The sequence below is a fragment of the Ovis canadensis genome, chromosome 2, assembly GCF_042477335.2.
Source record: "Ovis canadensis isolate MfBH-ARS-UI-01 breed Bighorn chromosome 2, ARS-UI_OviCan_v2, whole genome shotgun sequence".
In the NCBI taxonomy this organism is placed as follows: domain Eukaryota; kingdom Metazoa; phylum Chordata; class Mammalia; order Artiodactyla; family Bovidae; genus Ovis; species Ovis canadensis.
Window position 1 is genome coordinate 37436397 of NC_091246.1, and position 21936 is coordinate 37458332.

The window sequence follows — 21936 nt, forward strand, 5'->3', positions numbered from 1 at the left end:
TCAAGCTCCATTTCCTGGAGGAAGAAGTATCTAGAAATTTGTGGACATTATTACAACTACCATAGTATTTATTAATTAAATTGATTGATTTTTATGTATACCTGTTCATATTTTTTGCCTGTTTTAATTTCACAATATTTTATTCTCTTTATGCTTTATTCAATCTCTTGTTCTTTCTTTGACAATTCAGAGCATACTTATGTTAAAGTCTTTTCAAGATTGTTCTTTTTACTTTTTCCAGAGAAAAAGATAAATTCACTTGTTCCAAATTACAGGTCCTCCATGTTGGATCAAATCTTATTGGGACATTTCAAGGTAATGGTGCTACCATTTCAACCAGTTATTGTCATGATTGTGGGCTCTTGGATACCTCTAAGTGGTGAGAGGTGTTATGGAACAGCCAGAAAACAATAGCTTCTTCATTGTGTATGTGCTCTGTTTATGTAGGGGTCTTGTGTTATTGTGAATATGTATGTGGTGTGTGTTCTGTGTGTTGAATGATGTGCTATATGTCTTGTGTGTATTGTGTGTGGTATGTATGTGTTTCTTGTGTATGTTGTGGGTACATGGTATGTGTCTTATGTGCTGCGTACGTGTATATCACTGTCTTGTGTGTGTCTTTTTTTCCTAATTTTTATTTATGTATTTATTTACTTTTGGCTGCACTGGGTCTCCGTTGCTGCACATGGACTTTCTCTAGTTGTGGCCAGCAGGGGCTACTCTCTAGTTGTGGTACTCTCTAGTAGTATGCACATCTCATTGCAGTGGCTTCTCTTGTTGCAGAACACAGTCTCCAGGTGCTCAGCTCAGTAATTACAGCTGATCGACTCTAGAGTACAGGCTGAGTAGCTGTGGTGCACTGGTTTAGTTGCCCTGCGGCATGTGTGATCTTCCCAGACCGGGAATCGAACTGGCGTCCCCTGCATTGGCAGGCGAATTCTTAACCAATGGACCACCAGAGATGTCCTGTGTGTGTCTTTTTAAAGTATAACTGGGGACTTCCCTGGTGGTCTTCACTTCCATTATAAGGGGCACAAGTTTAATCCCTGGTTAGGAAATGAAAATAGACACAGGGATCCTTGTTCCAGTTCCAAATCCCTGTTTATTCATTAGGCTGTTCCACAATTTCATTGCATTCAGTTCTACAAGATACAACTGAGATGCCTACTTCATTGCAAACTAGTTGTTTTTACCTATAAGAGGGTCTTTCTAATCACAAGCTAGCTTTTGTAGGATGATTTTTAATGGCCAAAAGCAAACAGAATGTGTGCTACCTGCTCTATTGAGGTTGGAGGTGATGATGTTAAGTAGAGGGTGAGGTTGCTTTGGAAATTTCTTTATCATAATTGCAGCAATTTTCCAACTAGAAAAGACCTCATCAGTCTTTCTCTATCAATGTACTATACCTAAAAAAGTCTGGCTTATGTTGGCTGTAAGATTTTTGATTTACCTCCTCAACAGAAATCTCTTTTGAGAACAGTTTATTCAAAGTAGTTGATAGTGACAACATGTAGTAGCAGAATTGATAACAATGTGTTGAAATAGACAATGCTCATGTTTCTGAAGGGTATGAACTCTGACATGATCTTCCTGAAAGGTAGTGGGATTTAATCTATCAAGAACCTTAAAAATGCTTATACCCATTGACTTAGCACTCTTCCTTCTGGGAATTTATCCCCTGAAATAAGAGCTATGCACAAAGATTTCTCCAGGAGCCTGCATAATTTATTGCGCTATTTTGTCACTATCCAATATTCATAGGTTGAGGAATCAAGGAGTGGAAATGGAAGTGGTGCCCTCACTATGATGCCTAGTAATCTACTACCAAAATTTTTGCTTTCTGTGCCCATAACATTGCAGAAACAAGGAAAGGATTGTAATTTTATGTATATTTCTTCTTTTTTGTTGTTCTGAATATGTTTGTTCATTTCAGTCACTCAGAGGTGTCCGATTCTTTGCAACTCCACGGACTGCAGGACACCAGGCTTCCCTGTCCATCACCAACTCCCGGAGCTTATTCAGACTCATATCCATCAAGTCAGTGATGCCATCCAACCATCTCATCCTCTGTTGTCCCCTTCTCCTCTCGCCTTCAATCTTTCCCAGCATTAGGGTCTTTTCCAGTGAGTCAGTTCTTCACATCAGGTCGCCAAAGTATTGGAGTTTCAGCTTCAGCATCAGTCCTTCCAATGAATATTCAGGACTGATTTTCTCTAGGATGGACTGGTTAGATCTCCTTGCAATCCAAGAGACTCTCAAGAGTCTTCCCCAACACCACAGTTCAAAAGCATCAGTTCTTTGGCGCTCAGTTTTCTTCATAGTCCCACTCTCACACCCGTACATGACTACTGGAAAAACCTTACCTTTAACTAGAATACGTTTGTGATGTGTATCAAATACCTTTGTTTCTTATCCTTTTATATAACATAAGACACATTAATGAAGTTAACTTTACGTTGAAGTGTTTCACTTACAAGCTATCAAAGTGAAGCATGGATGTCACCCAAAGATTTTGTGTCCTCTTCTGGGGAAAGAGTTGGTGTATTTTTGGTTGTATGCGGGATAGTTGTATTACGCTAGGTGAAAGTATGATTTTGTTATTGTTCTTATCTGGAGATTAAGTCTAACTTGACCTAAGTATAGATTTTAAGTTGACAAGGGGTGGACTGGGATTAGTTGTATGTGTCAACTTTGCTAGGCTGTTATTGTTGTTGTTTGTTGTTTAGTTGCTGGGTCGTGTCTGAGTCTTTTGAGACCCTGCAGACTGTAGCCTGCCAGGCTCCTCTGTCCATGGGATTTCCCAGGCAGGAATGCTGGAGTGAGTTGCCATTTCCTTCTCTAATCTAGGTGTTGTTGTGAAGGTATTTTGTAGATTAGATATGGCTGGCCAATATTCTACATAGTTTACAATACCATATTGTACAGTTGAAAGTTGCTAACCTGACCTGCCTCTTGAGAAACCTGTATGCAGGTCAGGAAGCAACAGTTAGAACTGGACATGGAACAACAGACTGGTTCCAAATAGGAAAAGGAGTACCTGAAGGCTGTATATTGTCACCCTGCTTATTTAACTTATATGCAGAGTACATCATGAGAAACGCTGGACTGGAAGAAGCACAAGCTGGAATCAAGATTGCAGGGAGAAATATCAATAACCTCAGATATGCAGATGATACCACCCTTACGGCAGAAAGTGAAGAAGAACTAAAGAACCTCTTGATGAAAGTGAAAGAGGAAAGTGAAAAAGTTGGCTTAAAGCTCAACATTCAGAAAACGAAGATCATGGCAACCAGTGCCATCACTTCATGGCAAATAGATGGGGAAACAGTGGAAAGAGCGGCTGTCTTTATTTTTCTGGGCTCCAAAATCACTGCAGATAGTGATTGCAGCCATGAAGTTAAAAAGCGCTTACTCCTTGGAAGGAAAGTTATGACCAACCTAGACAGCATATTAAAAAACAGAGACATTAGTTTGTCAACAAAGGTCTATCTAGTCAAGGGTATGGTTTTTCCAGTGGTCATGTATGGATGTGAGAGTTGAACTATAAAGAAAGCTAAGTGCTGAAGAATTGATGCTTTTGAACTATGGTGTTGGAGAAGACTCTTGAGAGTCCCTTGGACTGCAAGGACATCCAACCAGTCCATCCTAAAGGAGATCAGTCCTGGGTGTCTATTGGAAGGACTGATGTTGAAGCTGAAACTCCAATATTTTGGCCACCTGATGTGAAGAGCTGACTCATTGGAAAAGACCCTGATGCTGGGAAAGATTGAGGCAGGAGGAGAAGGGGACGACAGAGGATGAGATGGTTGGATGGCATCATCAACTCAATGAACATGGGTTTGGTGGACTCCAGGAGTTGGTGATGGACAGGGAGGCCTGGCGTGCTGCAGTTCATGAGGTTGCAAAGAGTCGGACACAACTGAGAGACTGAACTGAACTGAAAAGAGTAAATCTTAAAAGTTCTCACCGCACGTAAAGAAAAGTAACTACGTGAAGTAATGGATGTGTTAGTTAAACTTTTAACTTTAATGCAGCAATCTTTAAAAAAAACCCTGTCTTCCTCCTTTTTTCCCCTAACAGTTAACTCAAATCTGACCCTACAGTGTCAGATCCCGCAAGTTAAGGGTTCAGTCCCACAAACTGCCCTCAACTTCAGGTTTGAATGGCAAGTGGTAGGTCCCCAGGTTACTGAAAACTTCTGTTTCACTTGGATATAATCAGGGGGTTCCCATGACCTCCTCCCCTTTGGATTTATTTGCTAAAACAGCTCATAGAACTCAAGGAAACGCTTACAATTACAGGTTTATTATATAACAAAGGATATGATAAAGAAGACAGGTAGACAGCCAAATGAAGAGCTACATCAAGGTGGTCTGAGAGAGTCCCGAGCACAAGAGCTTCTGTCCCTGTGAAATTGGGGGTGCATCACCCTCTCAGTAGTACATGGATGTGTTCACCAACTTGGGAATTTCTTAAACACTATACAGTTGGGATCTGCATGGTTCAGTTCAGTTCAGTTCAGTCACTCAGTCGTGTCGGACTCTTTGCAACCCCATGAACCGCAACATGCCAGGCCTCCCTGTCCATCACCAACTCCCGGAGTTTAACCAAACCATTACAAGTTCAACCAGGCCCAGAAATAGTTGAAAACATGGCAGAGGTCCTGGGTTCCATTTCTCACTCATGGATTTTCTGCCTATGTGACTTGACTTTTTTGGCTTCAGTTTCCTATAAATGTATGAATTCAATGAGATGAGCTATCTTTATAATGGGCTTCCCAGGGATGCTAGTGGTAAAGAACCTATCTGCCAATGCAGGGGACGTAAGAGACGTGGGTTCAATCCCTGGGTTGGGAAGATCCCCTGGAGGAGGGCATGGCAACCCACTCCAGTATTCTTGCCTGGAGAATCCTACGGACAGAGGAGCCTGGCAGGCTACCGTCCATAGAGTCGCAGAACTGGACACAACTGAAGCAACTTAGCACACACATGTATCTTTATAGTATTTTCCACCTTTAATAATCTGTGACCCAGGATCAGAAAAATATTTCCACAGGGGTGAAATAATTACCACTCACATGCCTTGGGGACTTCTAACATTTTCACATCACCAGAGAGCAGTTGTTGAGCTGCCATCTGTGCCAATTCATGCTCCTGTGTCTTTCAGGTCTCTTTTCTTTCTATGTTCTATTATGGTTTGTATGAATTAAAATTCCAAGTACTTTTGCTAACAGAAATTATTTCCTCCTGAGCCCTTTGCTAGCAAAGAGAATTAATTAGCTCCAACACATTAAGGGAAATGTGTTGTGACAACATCTGCTTTGTTTGTTCCAAAGAATCTCTGCAAGTAAACATGAGGAATTATTGTTACTAAGCATGTATAACACAATCCAATTTGTCCAGAGTATTAAAGTATTTTATAGCATTTCTTGTTATTTATTCTTCCTGGCAAGACCAAAACAAAGAGAAAGTAAGAAACAAGCGGGTCCTTTGTCCCCCCAACCATTGATGGGCTTCCTTTAGCACACTGCATTGTGATGGAATGGTTACCAGGGCTGACTTGGAGGTTTGGAAGTGAAGATAATGGGAATTATCTAGGTTTTTATTTTAAAATATAAAATAGTATAGTTTAGGGCTTCTTGGTGGCTCAGTGGTAGAGAATCCACCTGCCCATACAGGAGACATGGGTTCGACCCCTGGTATGGTAAGGTTCCACATGCTACAGAGCAGCTGCACCCGTGTGCCACAACTATTGAGCCTGTGCTCTAGAGCCTGGGAGCCACAGCTACTGAAGCCCTAGAGCCTGTGCTCCGTAAGAGAGGCCACTGCAATGAAAAGCCCACGTACAGCAACTAGATAGTAGCCCCCACTTGCCGCAACTAGAGAAAAGCCTGTGCAGCAATGAAGACCCAGTTCAGCCAAAAATAAATAATAAAAGTTTTTAAAAACAGTATAGTTTGAAATAATCTTTTAAAAGAACCATTTATGGATATATAAATACAGATACAGTTACATTAAAAAAAAGAATTAGGAAGTTACACATCCTTATGTAAACAGTGGTTATCTGAAAGGTGGAATTATGGATGATTTATTTTGTGTGTCTTTTAAAAACATTTATTTATTTATTTGTTTCATTTTTAGCTGCATCGGGTCATAGTTGCAGCACTCGGGACCTTCGCTGCATGATTTTGGATCTTCCCTCATGGTGCACAGTTTTCTCTCTAGTTGAGGCTCCTGGGCTTGAGAGTTGCAGTGCTTGGGCTTAGCTGTCCTACAGAATGTGGATTCTTAACCACTGGACCACCAGGAAAGTCTCTTTTGTGTCCATCTTTTCCTTTCTTGCTTTCCAAGATTGCACTTTGAACACATTTTTTTAATTAGAAAAAAAAGCTATTTTAAATAAGTAAATAGATTTACTCAAGATTCTGAAAGCAAGTTATTGCAGTATTACTCTCATCACAGTCTCTTCCCTGTACCTACTGTTGACATCACTATGAACATACCTAGAGGACTTTGAGAAACATACATTTGACTTACTCTTCATTCAGTCATTCAACATCTAGGGAATATATCAAATGTGGTAGATGCCTTCCCAGGCACTAGGGATGTGGTGGTAAGTAAGGATGTCATTTGTTTGAGTAGCTCTCAAGCTAGCTGGAGAAACAGTCATATTGGGAGAGAAAACAGACCATTACAATACAATGTGATAAATTAGCCATAAAGAGTTTCCGTGGGTGCACAGAGGAAAAGTATCTTAGCCAGATTGAGAGATGAGTAATGGTAGTAGGAGACTAGTCACAGAAAAGATGATGCTCAGGTCCAAGAAATTCTTTACTAAGAATGAGTGATTCTGGGATTTCCCTAGTGGTCCAGTGGCTAACACTCCACCCTCTCAATGTAGGGGGCTTGGGTTTGATTCCTGGGGAACTAGATCCCACGTGCCACAACGAAAGATCCTGCATGGCACAACTAAGACCTAGCACACCCAAATAAATAAATATTTAAAAAGAAAAAGAATGAATGATTCTTATTAGATACTAGAATGAGTAGACAAACAAGGGATGCATTAATCTTGGAAGTTTCAAATTGCACTCATTCATTAATTTATCCATTTAGTCAACAATTATTTGTAGAGAGCTAGTATGTGCTAGGCACTAGAGATATAATGGTAGCAAAAATAACTAGTTCTTGTTCTTGAAGAGCTTATCTTCTAGTAGGGGAGACAGACATTAATCAAATAATCATATAAATAAACATAAAATTCTAATTGTGTTAAGTGCTACAAAGAAGCATATGGTGCTATGAAACTGAATAATTCAGAGGGGAAGGATTATAACTAGTCAAAGAGGCCAGGGAACACTTTTCTGAGGAAGTAATGTTTTAACTGAGATCCAAAGAATGACTAAGTATTATGATGGCAAATAGTCAAACAGATGAACTCAGTTCAGTTCAGTCACTCAGTCATCTCTTTCCGACCCCAGGGACTGCAGCAGGCCAGGTTTCCCTGTCCATCACCAACTCCTGGAGCTTGCTCAAACTCATGTCCATCGAGTCAGTGATGCCATCCAACAATCTCATCCTCTGTCATCCCTTTCTCCTCCTGCCTTCAATCTTTCCATGAACTAAATAGAGGTAAAACTGTGCCCAGGTCCTGGAGTAGGAGGGAGCATTTTGGTTAGGAAGAATTGAAAGAGGGCCAGTATGGCTGGACCTGAGAAAGGAAGAAGAGTATGGTATGAGATGTAGCTGGAGTCAAGTTAGGAACCAGATCATGCAAGGTCTTATAGGCCAGATTAAGGATTTTATCTTTATCCAAAGAACAAGAGAAAGACATTGAAGAAAGTTAACCTGGAGGTGAGAATGGGGATGACTTATTCAAATTTGCATTCAAAAAATCTGCAGAACGCAGAACAGAATAATAAAAGAGGTAAGAGTGGATATTGGTAGTTCTTTTAGGAGACCTTCACAAATGTGGGATCAATAAGTGACAGAGTTGGACTAGGGTAATAGAGAGATGTGAATTGACTCAAGATACTTATAAAATAATTAGGGCTTAGTGATGGAATAGATGTGTGAGTATGTGAGAGGGTATGAGAACTGGGAGAGGCAAAGGTGATTCCCAGTTTTTCAAATATCTGGAGAGAATTTTTGTTTTGTTTACAAAGCTGAAGGCAATGTGGTAAATTCAATGTCCTCTCAGGTTCATCTCAGCCTATGGCTATGGTTTTAAAAATTTTCCCCTTCCTGGCCTGATTGTCTCTTATAAATTACAGAAGAATCCAGGTGAAAGAATTTAGAATGTTTCTTTTTTCCTGGCTGTTCCACACAGCTTGCAGGATCTTAGTTCCCTGACCAGGGATCAAACCTGTGCCCCCTATAATGGAAGCATAGAGGCCTAACCACTGAAATGCCAGGGAATTCCCATAGAAAGTTTATTTCCTTGTATTGAGGTATACTTACTTAAACTGCACAATCATTAAATCTACAGCTTGATGAAATTTTGTATATGTGTACACTAGTATAATCATCACCAAGATTAAGATATAGGTATTTCCAGCACACCAGAAATCTCCTCGGGTTCTCTTCCCAGCTAGTAACAACCAAGAATAATGACTATTTTGATTTCTATTACTGTAATGTAGGCTTCCAAGGTGGCAGTAGTCATAAAGAACCTGCCTGCCAGTGCAGGAGACACAGGAGACTCGGGTTCAATCCCTGGGTCAGGAAGATCCGCTGGAGGAGGGCATGGCAACACACTCCAGTATTCTTGCAAAGAGTCAGGCACTACTAAAGCCACTTAGCACACATCCGTTACTGTAATACTGTGATATAATAAGAAATACATATATCTGGTTTCATCTCTGGTTCAGCAAGAGCTCTTAAAACTCTCGTAACTTACCAAGTGATAATGTTTAGAGAAGAAGCTTTTGTTATTCATAATAAGTCCCTTTCAACCACACTTGAGTTTATGTTAGTAAGGTGACTCAAGATGGGCCCCTAGGGCTTCCCTGGCAGCTCTGAGATAAAGAATCCACCTGGAGATTCAAACAGGAGACACGGTTCCCTGCTCTGGAAGGATCTCACAGGCCTCAGAGCATAAGCCCGCAAGCCTGTCCTCCAGAGCCCAGGAGCCACAAGTACTGAGTCCATGTGCCTCAAATACGAAGTTTGCTTGCCCTAGAGCCCGTGCTCTGCAACAAAAGAAGCCACAGCAATGAGAAGCCTGTATACCACAGCTAAAAAGTAGCCCCTGCTCTCCACAATGAGAGAAAAGTCTGCACAGCAACGAAGATCCAGCACAGCCAAAAAGAAATAAAATTATTTTTAAAAAAAATTAAAGAAGGGCCCCTGGAGAACTTTAGGATGGGGGCTGTTTACCAGAGAAATCAACCTTGTAATTAGAATGTTGAAACTTTCAATCCCAGTCTCCTAATTGTCAGGAAGGAGGGAGGGACTGGGGACTGAGTTAATTATCAAGGGCTAACAATTTAATCAATCATGCCTACATAATGGGACCTCCATATAAACTGTAAACCATAGGGTCTGGAGAGCTTTCAAGTTGGTCAACATATCCACGTGCCATGAGGTGGAACACCCCCAACTCCATGGGGACAGAAGTTCCCATGCCTCAGGATCCTTCCAGATATCATGTACCTCCTCATCTGTTTATTTGTATCCTTTTTAATATTCTTTATGTGTGTATGCTCAGTCATGTCCAAGCCTTTGTGACCCCATGGAGTGTAGCTTACCAGGCTCCTCTGTCAATGGAATTTTCCAGGCAAGGATATTGGAGACTAGGTTGCCATTTCCTCCTCCATGGAATCTTCCTGACTCTGGGATCAAACCCACAGCTCCTGCATTGGCAGGAAGATTTTTTACCACTGAGCCTCCTGGAGGTCCCTAATATCCCTTATAATAAACCAGTAATAGTGTTTATGTTCAGTGAACCATTATGGCAAACTATCGAACCTCAAGAAGTCATGGGAATCCTGTTAATCTATTTTACTATTGGTTGACATTTGAACTACTTTCAACCTTAATAATTAGGCATCTGGTCCCATCTTCAAGGGAAATAGATGGGGAAACAGTGGAAAGTGTCAGACTTTATTTCTTTGGGCTCCAAAATCACTGAAGATGGTGACTGCAGCCATGAAATTAAAAGACGCTTACTCCTTGGAAGAAAAGTTATGACCAACCTAGATAGCATATTGAAAAGCAGAGACATTACTTTGCCAACAAAGGTCTATCTAGTCAAGGCTATGGTTTTTCCAGTGGTCATGTATTGAAGCGAGAGTTGGACTGTGAAGAAAGCTGAGCACTGAAGAATTAATGCTTTTGAACTGTGTGGAGAAGACTCTTGAGAGTCCCTTGGACTGTGAGAAGATCCAACCAGTCCATTCTAAAGGAGATCAGCCCTGAGTGTTCTTTGGATGGAATGATGCTAAAGCTGAAACTCCTGTACTTTGGCCACCTCATGTGAAGAGCTGACTCATTGGAAAAGACTCTGATGCTGGGAGGGATTGTGGGCAGGAGGAGAAGCGGACAACAGAGGATGAGATGGCTGGATGGCATCACTGACTTGATGGACGTGAGTTTGAGTGAACTTCGGGAGATGGTGATGGACAGGGAGGCCTGGCGTGCTGCGATTCATGAGGTCGCAGAGTCGGACATGACTGAGCAACTGAACTGAACTGACTGATGACTATTATGAATAGTAAAATATTCTTGTAAGTGACTTTTGGTGGACAAAAACACTCATTTCTATTTGGGTTTACAGCCAGAAGTAAACTGCTCCTACACGTGTTTAGCTTTGGTAGGTATGGTCATAGATTTTTTTTCCAAATTGTACCAATTTACCACACCCACTAGCAATGTAGGAGAGTCCCAGTTGTTTCTCACCGTTAACTTCATATTATCAGTCTTTTAAAAACAATTGTAAACTTTAAAACTTCCAAATGAAGTTTGGGAAGACCGAGGCAAAAGAAGAGGGCAGCAGAGAATGAGTTGGTTGGACACCAATACCTATTCAATGAACATGAACTTGGGCAAACTCCAGGAGATAGTGAGAGACAGGGAGATCCATGGGATCGCAAAGAGTCGGACACTACTTAGTGACTGAGTAACAACAACCCACTTTCAAATAACTCTTCATTCTATTTTATTTCCACAGAAACGGTGAGCTCCACTGGAAGGTATATTCAGGGATAGCTCCTAGGATGTCAAGATGAACTGCACCAACCTGGAGGATGAGCCTATAGCCTATGACAGCAGCAGAGGAGACCAAGATCTAAGCGCAGCCCAATATGACCCTAGAGATTCTCAAAGGAATTCCAGACTCTTGCCCAATGAGCTCCTGAGTCATCCAGGGCATTGTGAGGCAAGACAGAAGTGGAACAACAGGCTCAGAAAAAGGAAGCTGACCCACTTCTGATCCACTTACTGTGTGTATGTCTCTGAAGGGCTAGACCTGACCAAGTAAGATGGAGCTGCCTTTCCCAAGGTGGAATTAGGGGTTAGTGGCAGTGCTGACTTGGGATGGCGGAGGACACTGTCTCAATCTGGTCTTTGGTTCGGCTTGGAAAACAAACCCAGATCTCCTCCTAGGCAGAACTTCAGATGGGCCAACAGAGCTCCCTGGAGGTATGAGGCCTGAGGCCTGAAGCCTGAAGGGATCAGCAGGTAACTGGGCACTAACAGCCTGAGGCCCATCAGGAAGCTCTCTGCTTCCTCAAAGGATTTCTTTGCCTGAAAAAAGGTGGGGGCTGGCACTCACACCCCTACAGAATCTTCTGAAAAATGGAAGCAAAGGTGATCCTGAAGAAGGCCCCTTGCCTGGTGACCAATGTCAGCTCTCATTGAACTGAAAAGTCAAAAGCGCCTCTCTTCTCTGTGATTCAGATTTTCATCCTATCTGCCTTGATGGAGACACAACCTGGGCCCTGGGGGACAGGCAGGCAGTGGCAGTCCCCTGTTCATTCCAGTCCTCAGGACTGCGTGGGAGACCTAAGAAAAAAATTACGGTGGCACGCCTATTTCATACAGCACAAAAGACAGGGTGACCAGCAGGTCACGGGACTCTAAAGGGAGGCGAGGACTCACGCAGCAGCTAAAGGAGACGTGACTCAGGGGCGGTTGCGATTAGGGCAGCAGAGACGGTAAGGCGGAGGAGGAGGCCAGTGGAGGGAGAAGACTGTGGAAAATGAAGCCTGAGAGCTCCCCAGGGGGTGTTGAGGGGTACCTAGGCTGAATTGTGGCAAACAGGGTAGGTTCTCTACAGTGTGAAAGTCCGGTATGCTGGCAATGATTTCGAGTCAGACTCTACTTTGTGGGGTGGGGTGCAGTGTTAGTTTGACTCTTTGTGACCCTATGGACTGTAGCCCACCAAGCTCCTTTGTCCATGGAATTCTCCAGGCAAGAATACTGGAGTGAGTAGCCATTCCCTTCTCCAGGGGATCTTCCCGATGAAGGGATTGACCTGGGGCTCCTGTATTGCAGTTCGATTCTTTACCGTCTGAGCTACCGGGGGCGGGGGGAGGAAGTTAACTCCTTCTCTCACAGAGTCCAGCCTTTGGCGCCAGGGTTTGGTTTCACAGGTTCCGGAAAACGCACAGGGCTCAAGAGATATAACCCGTGGCGACTGCGGGGTAAAGGCGTGCTGGGAGGGAGTCCTTCCGCGAGCGAGGTTAAACATCCTCACTTCCGGGTACGTCCGGATGGGCGGGTGGGGCTCCAGTGTTGGCGGCCAAAACCCAGATTCCTTTGCCCCGAAGTCGCGAACCTCCAGCGGCAGTCAAACGGCAGTTGAAAAAGAGCGGGCGGCCGTGAGCAACAGCCGCGAACTCTACGGCCAGCCCTAAACCCCGCCCTTCTCTCCGGACAGCGTCTCCGTGGCGACGCGAAACGAACTGCGGCTGCGCGAGGGTGACGGAGCGCGGGCGAAAGGGAGGGGGTGTTTTGGTTCCAGCCGCTCGCCGTCCTTTCAAGACTTGGTCGTCTTCAAGCTTCGGGTTCCTGTCTCCCCTTCCCTTTCCCTTCCCTTTCCCTGCCCCGGTCCTCCCTCCCTCCTTCCCTTCTGCCTGCCTTTTTTTTTCTATTGCCGCCCGGAGTCCGGGCCATTTTCCGGGCCGGGCGCACGAAGGTGCGCGGCCCCGGGGCCCAGTATATGACCCGCCGTCTCGCTCCCCCGCGATTCGCCCGCCCCATGTGGCTGCGGGGCCGCGGCGGCGCTGCCCACTATGGCCAGGAAAGCAGTTAGCAGGAAGCGGAAAGCGCCCGCCTTGCCGGGAGCTGGGAGCGACGCTCAGGACCCACAGGTGAGGGCCGAGACGCCTGGCCGCGGGTGATAAGGCCGAGGCACCCAGAGGGTAGGGTTCGCACATTGGGAACCGGAATGAGGTCCAAGGTCTTGGCGGGGGGCGGGGGGAGGGGTGGTGTACGGAGGTGCGTAGAGCGGTGTTCTAGCCTATAGGATCAGGCCTGGGTCCTTAGGAGTTCTTTGGATAGCAGATAGGCCCGCAGGGGTCAGAAACTAAAGGGGAACTTGAAAATGAGGCATGTTCCGGGGAGATCTACAGGCGGGAATGGGGCTTGAGGAAAGAACAATCTGGGCTTCGGAGAAAGGGAAACCAAAGTCGAGGAGAATCGGGGACAAAACCTCGCCTAAGATACTGGGAGGGAGAGTGAAGTCTGTCTGTCGGTGGCCGGGGGACGGAGATGGTTGCGTCTCTCAGGAATGAGCCTCCCTATGGGTACCCAAGCCCCCTAGATAAACAGTTTACAGATATCACCCTGTCCCGCTCTCTGAGTCTTGAGTCTCTTCAGACTCATATTTCCCGTTCCTGTCACCCCGTTGGTGTTTGATTTTTCGAATTCTACAACTGCCAGGAGCGCGGACCTGGTGACAGGCAGACGGCCATTGCTAGGGCATCCCTGAAAGACCTGGGACCCCAGCTGGGCTTCTTGGGCCGCACCTACCATGCTCCGCGTAGAGTACAGGCTGAGAGGGAGAAGGGGGTCCATTAGAGATGCAGCCCAGGTCTGTATGGTAATCTCTGGGCCCTTCATTCCCTTCCCTATTAAGGATAGTTTTAAGGTGAAGGAATCCATCTGGAATGTGGGAGACCCTGGTTCGATTCCTGGGTCGGAAAGATTCCCCTGGAGAAGAGATAGGCTACCCACTCCAGTATTCTTGGGCTTCCCTTGTGGTTCAGCTGGTAAAGAATCTGCCTTCAATGCGGGAGACCTGGGTTCGATCCCTGGGTTGGGAAGCTCCCCTGGAGAAGGGAAGGGCTAGGCACTCCAATATTCTGGCCTGGAGAATTCCATGAACTGTATATTCCATGGCATCGCAAAGAGTCCAACCGTACTGAGCCGAGTTTTACTTTCACTTTAAGGTACCTGAATCCTTCACTTTAAAAGGCCTTAAAAAACCTATTGTCCTCTTTTATTGTCCTGCTTTCATTCGTCTTCCAAGTCCTTTTTTCCCATGGGTATGACTATGAGCAGCATCTTTTCTGTGGCCTTCAAGATTGACTTTCCTGTTGCATTGTATTTGTAACTCTGTTCTATGTAAATCCTGCGAGATGAGTTCTATAATATGGGAGGATCCCCAATTCTGACAAAAGTTGGCAAAGCCTTGATTTTCCTTTTGCTCTCCACAGTTGGGCTGGGATCACTCACTTCACAAAAGGAAGCGACTCCCCCCAGTGAAGAGATCCTTAGTGTACTACCTGAAGAACCGAGAAGTCAGGCTACAGAATGAAACCAGCTATTCCCGAGTGTTGCATGGGTATGCAGCACAGCAACTTCCCAGTCTCCTGAAGGAGAGAGAGTTTCACCTTGGGACCCTTAATAAAGTGTTTGCATCTCAGTGGCTGAACCATAGGCAAGTGGTGTGTGGCACAAAATGCAACACGGTAAGTGTCTGGGTGGATATGAACTTTCTCCTGGCTCTGGATATATGGCTGCACATGCCCTAGTATCTCTCACTGCTGGTTTTCCCATCAGTTCTTTGGGGAAGAGACTGCCTTATTCTCTGTTACGTCCCCTCTTATCTATCCATGACTTCTCTATTCCTTTTTCCACTTCCACATTTCTTTTCTGATAAATCTTCAGGGGAGTCTAGTCCTGCAGGCCTGTTGTATTATGGTTATGCCAACTGCTTCTAGATTTTTTTTTCCTTTTTTTTATGTTGTTTTTTTAAAGTCAGAGACCTCAAAGGAGAGGAAACAATGATGGTCAGGGCATCATTCAGGATACAGGATAGTGAAAACCTTGGTGTTGTCTGCTAGCCTAAGGGCATATATAGATGTATTTAAACTCACACTTGGCTGAAGATAGTTCAGTCGCTCAGTGGTGTCCGACTCTTTGCAACCCCATGAACCACAGCACACCAGGCCTCCCTGTCCATCACCAACTGCTGGAGTCTACCCACATCCGTGTCCATTGAGGTGGTGATGCCATCCAACCATCTCATCCTCTGTCGTCCCCTTCTCCTTCTGCCCTCAATCTTTCCCAGCATCAGGGTCTTTTCAAATGAATCAGCTGTTCACAGCAAGTGGCCAAAGTATTGGTGTTTTAGCTTCAACATCAGTCCTTCCAGTGAACACCCGGGACTGATCTGCTTTAGGATAGAGTAGTTGGATGTCCTTGCAGTCCAAGGGACTCTCAAGAGTCTTCTCTAACACCACAGTTCAAAAGCATCAGTTGTTTGGCGCTCAGCTTTCTTTATAGTCCAACTCTCACATCCATACATGACTACAAACCATACCCTTGACTAGACGGACCTTTGTTGGCATAGTAATGTCTCTGCTTTTTAATATGCTGTCTAGGTTGGTCATAACTTTCCTTCCAAGGAGTGAGCGTCTTTTAATTTCATGGCTGCAGTCACTATCTGCAATAATTTTAGAGCCCAGAAAAATAAAGTTGGCCACTGTTTCCACTGTTTCCCCGTCTGTTTGCCATGAAGTGATGGGACTAGATGCCATGATCTTAGTTTTCTGAATGTTGAACTTTAAGCCAACTTTTTCACTCTCTTCTTTCACTTTCATCAAGAGGCTTTTTAGTTCCTCTTCACTTTCTTCCATAAGGGTGGTATCATCTGCATATCTGAGGTTATTGAGATTTCTCCCGGCAACCTTGATTCCAGCTGTTGCTTCCTCTAGCCCAGCATTTCTCATGATGTACTCTGCATATAACTGCATATAAGTTAAATAAGCAGGGTGACCATATACAGCCTTGAGGTACTCCTTTTCCTATTTGGAACCAGTCTATTGTTCCATGTCCAGTTCTAACTGTTGCTTCCTGACCTGCATAGGAATAAGGCAAACACTTTATTTTAGGGGATAGAATCTAAAGATGTATTTTTTATTAGAAAGGGTAGGGAAGTGTGTTTGGTGCTATATTTCAGGAAATAAATGCTTGGTCTTTGCAAAGTAGCCTTCTGAAAAGGTTTCAAAAGCAAGAAAGTTGAATATGACATGAGTAGGAGAGTATTTTTTACATAGCATAACTTAGATAATTATTAGTGAATGAAGGGAAAATTTTATCAGTAAATTTAGCCAGAACAATTAAAAGCATGGAAAAAATAAAAATCAATTCGTGATTGGATATTGTGGATATTGATTGGGATAGAAGAGTACAAATAGCATGATGTCAGATAAATAAAGACCCTGGTTCGGATACCAATTTTCACACCAACATGTTCAGGCTTAGGTTTAAGAAGTTGTTTATCTTGTTTACCTCAAAGGTGTCAGGGTGAGGGGGGCCTGGGTGGGCTGCAGCTTCCTCTTGCTTACAGCCCGGACAGTGGCCTGGACTAAAGCCAACATCCTCAGCACCTTGTGCTAGAGCTCAGCCACCTCAGCCTCTTTCCATAGACATGGCGAGCACATTCGCAAGCGGATTCTTATGCACTGTAGGACCAAGGAGGTCTCCATAGGCAAAGATTTACATAGTAGTTTTAAGGAAGAGTACAGTACCATGGTGGTTGAGGCCAAGCTTTCATTTCCTCTTCTGTTGAAGGCTGCTTATTATAAAGAAGCCTTTCAAAACCAAATAGTGGTGGCAAGCTCCTGCAAAACTTCCTTTTCTTAGTCTCTCAGGCTACTATTCTTGTTTTAAGCGAACTGTCATCATTGTCACTTGATGCAGAGGAATTTAGAGGAATTCATTGTACACCCTACACAAACCATCATAGTGTTTTGCCCAGCAAATGTTGCTAATTGTAAACTGAATCATTATAGTCTTCTGTTTCTTGAATTTATTGACGACCTTTTGAAGGTGAGAATAACATTAAGTAGTAATTTAACCTACTCTTGATATGTTCCTCTTTCTGTCTTCCTGTTTCCTCATGACTTAAAGTATATTTCCTTCCTAGGTCCTTATGACTCAAAGTGGAAGCTTGTTTTCTTTTTGTAGTGTTTTTCTTTTCTTAGCTTTCAGAACCAAAATTGGGAATCAGAAACAATGTTCTTCTCTGCATTTTGTAATATTTGGCAAATGGTTCCTTCATCTGTGCCTTTGTTTTCCAATCTGTAAAATGGGAGTGGTAACATCCAGTGCTGAGAATGTAGCTGTAAACATCTTCAGAAATATTTCAAGTTAGCAATACCTTATTCTTCAAAAGGAGTAGTGGTGATAATGAATCCAAAGCCTTTTCCCATGCTCTTAGCACTCCCTGGGACTTCCCTCAGTTTAAAAGGAAAATTACTTAAACAGTTAGAACTCTCTTTGGCTAACAGTTGAAGAATTTGGAGAGGGAGGAGATCATGTCTGATTCTTGGTAGTAAAGTTTTGATGTATTGAAATTTTACTGTCAATGAAATGATTTAAATGTAGGAAAAATATACCACAACTATTTATATTCTAAAATAGTCTTAATATGTATCTGTGGGTTAGAAGCTGTTTTTCTCTTGGCTGCTGTTGGTATTTATGAGCTATGTGCACACAGGTCATTTGACACAGATCATTTCCAGACTAACTGACTTGGGGCTGTAGTATAGAAACATTTGCTGAGGCAGTGGGTCGTCCTCTGTGAAAAAATTAGCAGAAGTATTGATAATTATTCTGTAGCTTGATTCCTGCAGTGGGAATTTCCCTGTGCTGTAGGCTAACACTCAAACTTAGAGGCAGTCCTTCAACCTCTCTGAATTCCCTGGGCCTAGTAATTACAGGAATTAGATGGCCAGCTTATGTTGTGGTGATTGTTTATTTTTTCCCACACCACACAGCTTGTGGGATCTTCGTTCCTTGACCAGGGATCAAACGTGTGCCCCCTACATTGGTAGTGTGGAGTCCTAACCACTGGACCACTGGAGAATTCCCACGTCGATGTCCTAATCATTAATGACATTGTTCATTCACTAAGTTCTGTCTGACTCTGTGACCCCATGGACCGCAGCACGCCAGGCTTCCTGTCCTTCATTTGTCTCCTGGAGTTTGCTCCCACTCATGCCTATTGACTTAGTGATGTCATCCAACTGTCTCATCCTCTGTCGCACCCTCTCTTTCTGCCCTCAGTCTTTCCCAGTATCAGGATCCTTTCCACTGAGTTGGCTCTTCACATCAGGTGGCCAAAGTATTGGAGCTTCAGCTTCAGCATCAATCCTTCCAATGAATATTCAGGGTTGATTTCCTTTAGGATTGAAACATTAGTACATTCATATTTTTGCTAAATTATTTAAAGAAGAGGAGGTAGTCTAGCCTTAATTGGAATATGGGTTGGGGAAGCAGGATGGATAGGTATATTTTGCTGATACAGTGGTACAGACTCAGGTTATGTGCAGAACTATACAGAAAAGCTAAATAAGAGTAGCTCGCCAGGCACAAAAAAACATTTGAAGAGAAAATATTTAGTTTTGTGTTTTTAATTAGTTGAAGTTTGAGAGGGGGTAAAGATTGAAGTTGGTGGTTTAGGAGTCACCTATGTATAAGGGATTATTAAAACTGTTCTGTTCTATTACCATGGAGAGAGGATAGAGAGGTCTCTCGGGTTTTATAAACCTTCCGTAAAATTGCAAAAATGTCATTTTATGTATATTTTCTGGGCATAATGTGGGGAGAGTGGTGTAGGGGAGCAGATTTTATTACATTTTCTTTATTTATTTGGCTGCACTGGGTCTTTGTTGCAGCACTTGGGATCTTTAGTTGTGGCATGTGGGATCTAGTTCCCTGACAGGGATCGAACCCAGGCCCCCTGCCTGCATTGGGAGCCCAGAGTCTTAGCCAATGGACTACCAGGGAAGTCCCTCACTACATTTTGAAAGGGTGTTGGGAGCCAGAAATGGTTAAGAACCATTGATATTGACAGAGAAGTTCAAACAGACCCTTGAAGAACACCTATATTTATGGGGCAGGAAGAACTACTATAGGGGGTGCAGGGAGGTCAGAGGAAAACCCAGAGTATACCAAAAACAAATCAAGAAAGTGGATATTTGAGAGGGGTCAGTTTGGGAAGGATGGTGACAGGCAGAGTGATAAGGTATCCAGAGTTTGGGGAATTAATTTTAGACCTGAACTCTTATTTCCCATTTTTTGACTACTGGAGACTCACTCACCTATAGTAGATAAAATCGCTCCTTGCAGCTAGGGTGACCTCCACCATAGGGAACTATGGAGCCTCAGTAGAGGATGTTGGGGAAAGACTTAAGTAATAATAAATTGGATTTTCACAGGAAAATCTCCTATGAAATGATTTTCACCAAGACCCCAAAGCCTAACCCAGGCTAACTCCTGGTTAGCCAGAGCTACTTTTATCTTTCTCACCATCTCCCAAGTCATGGTCAGAGATACACTGCTGACTTCACTGTTAGGCTTGGTGAATCATTATGATGCAGACAAAATGAACTTGGGCGCTGCAGTTTGCTGCCAGATAAGATGAAGAAGGACCTTGCAGAAGCCTAATTTGGGGGTGGCGTGAAATGGTAGTTACCAGAGTTAAGAAGACAGCTAAACTTTTTTGTCCTTGAGTTGACATATTCAGATTCCTAAAATCATAAAAGAATATGAAACTCAATTTGAGATACATGGAAACAAAGGAAAAATGTGGGAGTTTTGTCCTGACCAGATATTTTTTATTCATTCCTCCTTGTCTCACTGTTTTATTTTCCCAAAGGGATTTCCTTTAAAAAATGCTTTAAAATGCTTGCAGAATTCCTTGGGTTCAGCCAGATGTACATCTCAGGTTAACAGCATTCTTATCTGTATGATCTGCCTGTATTTTGTAGTTAAGATATTAACCTGCTAACTAGGTTTTCGTTTTTTAAATGGCATATGGTTATTCTTTGTCTAGTAAAACATGTTCACAGTTATCCCAGAATTAGTCTTCATTTTATTTTAGAATATTTTGCTCTTTTGAGAGGAAGATTTTAGATGTGAAAGCCATAGAATTGCTATCTCGGCAAGTTCATTCTGCTGGGGCACGTGTGCAGAAGTGTATCTAGATTGAAAAGCATCATGGAAATGCTTCCAAAAGTCTGAAGTTCTATGTCAAGTTAATTGATGTTATAAGGCTTTAGGAAGACAAGCAGTAGAAATAAGTTTATGCCTATTATATGTGATGGTGTTAGAGTTGGCAGCTCCTTTCTGACTAGTCTTCATCTTGAGAAGACCTTGCTTGGCTTAACACAGGTATGCGCTCCAGAAATCCTCATGTATTGCAGGCTTTGGTCACCCTCTGTATGTGAGAGAATTAATGGTCAAGAGTGATAGGGCCTGACCCATGCACTGGAGAGGCAAGAATATACAATGGACAAAAGACAGTCTTCAATGAAAATTGATTCTGGGAAAACTGGGCAGCTACATGTAAAAGAATGAAATTAGAACGTTTTCTTATATACAAAAATAAACTCAAAATGGATTAAAGGCCTATGTTTAAGACTGGAAACTATGATAAAACACCTAGACGAAAACATAGGCAGAAAACTGACATAAGGACTTCCCTGGTGGCCCAGTGGCTGAGACTACACTCTTAATGCAGGGGGCCTGGGCTCAATCCCTTGTCAGGGAACTAGATCCCACATGCCACAACTAAGAGTTTGCACGCTGTAACTAAAGATCCCACATGCCACAGCAAAGATCAAAGATCCTGTGTTCCACAGCTAAGACCCAGCACAGCCAAAAAATAAATATTAAAAAGAAAACTGACTTAAGTCACAGTAGTATTTTTTGAATATATTGCCTAAGGGAAAAGGAAAAGAGCATAATAAGCAAATGGGACCTAATTAAACTTTAAAGCTTTTCTACAGCAAAGGAAACCAGCCACAAAATGAGAAGACAACCTACTAAATGTAAGAAAATGTTTGTAAATGATATAAACAATAAAGGGTTAATACCCCAAATGTGTCAACAGCTTATACAACTCAATATCAAAAGAACAACCAACCAATTAAACATTGGGCAGATAGACATTTTTCCAAGAAGAAATACAGGGACTTCCCTGGTGGTCCAGTGGTTAAGAATCCGCCTCACAGTACAAGGGACACTGGTTTGATCCCTTGGCCTGGGAAGACCCTGCATGCCTCAGAGCAGCTAAGCCAGTGTGCCACAGTTACTGAAGCCCATGTGCTTAGAGCTCGTGCTCTGCAGCAAGAGAAGCCACCGTGATGAGAAGCCTGAGCACAGCAACAAAGAGTAGCCCCCATTCGTCACAACAGGAGAAAGCCAGCTAGGGGCAACAAAGGCCCACCACAGCCGGAAACTGAAGATATGCCTTTAAAGACAAGATATACCAGGTGGCCAAGAAACACGTGAAAACATGCCCAGCGTTTTCAGTTACAAGAAACATGCAAATCAAAATCATGAGACATCACTCACACCTGTCAGAATGGCTGTTATCAAAAGACCACAAATAACAAGTGTTGGTAAGGGTGTAGAAAAAAGAGAACCCTTGTATGCTGTGCATAGGAATGTAAATTAGTACAGCCGCTATGGAAAACAA

At 43.3% G+C, this 21936-nt stretch overlaps 1 protein-coding gene across 7 annotated transcripts in view; it reads left to right on the forward strand.

The window, feature by feature from the left end:
* The first annotated feature begins 11433 nt into the window (after positions 1-11433).
* The window catches only part of DCAF12 (DDB1 and CUL4 associated factor 12), a 37173-nt gene continuing 26670 nt past the window's right edge, over positions 11434-21936 (forward strand). Inside the window, exons 1-4 of one of the 7 annotated variants that reach the window (XM_069575880.1) lie at positions 12071-12154; positions 12593-12702; positions 12880-13312; positions 14660-14914. In XM_069575880.1, coding sequence (XP_069431981.1) covers positions 13235-13312; positions 14660-14914 — 333 coding nt within the window. In that variant the 5' untranslated portion in view covers positions 12071-12154; positions 12593-12702; positions 12880-13234. Of the gene's footprint in view, positions 13313-14659; positions 14915-21936 lie in introns of all 7 variants that reach the window. The other 6 variants (XM_069575879.1, XM_069575877.1, XM_069575881.1 and 3 more) reach the window with 6 other exon arrangements.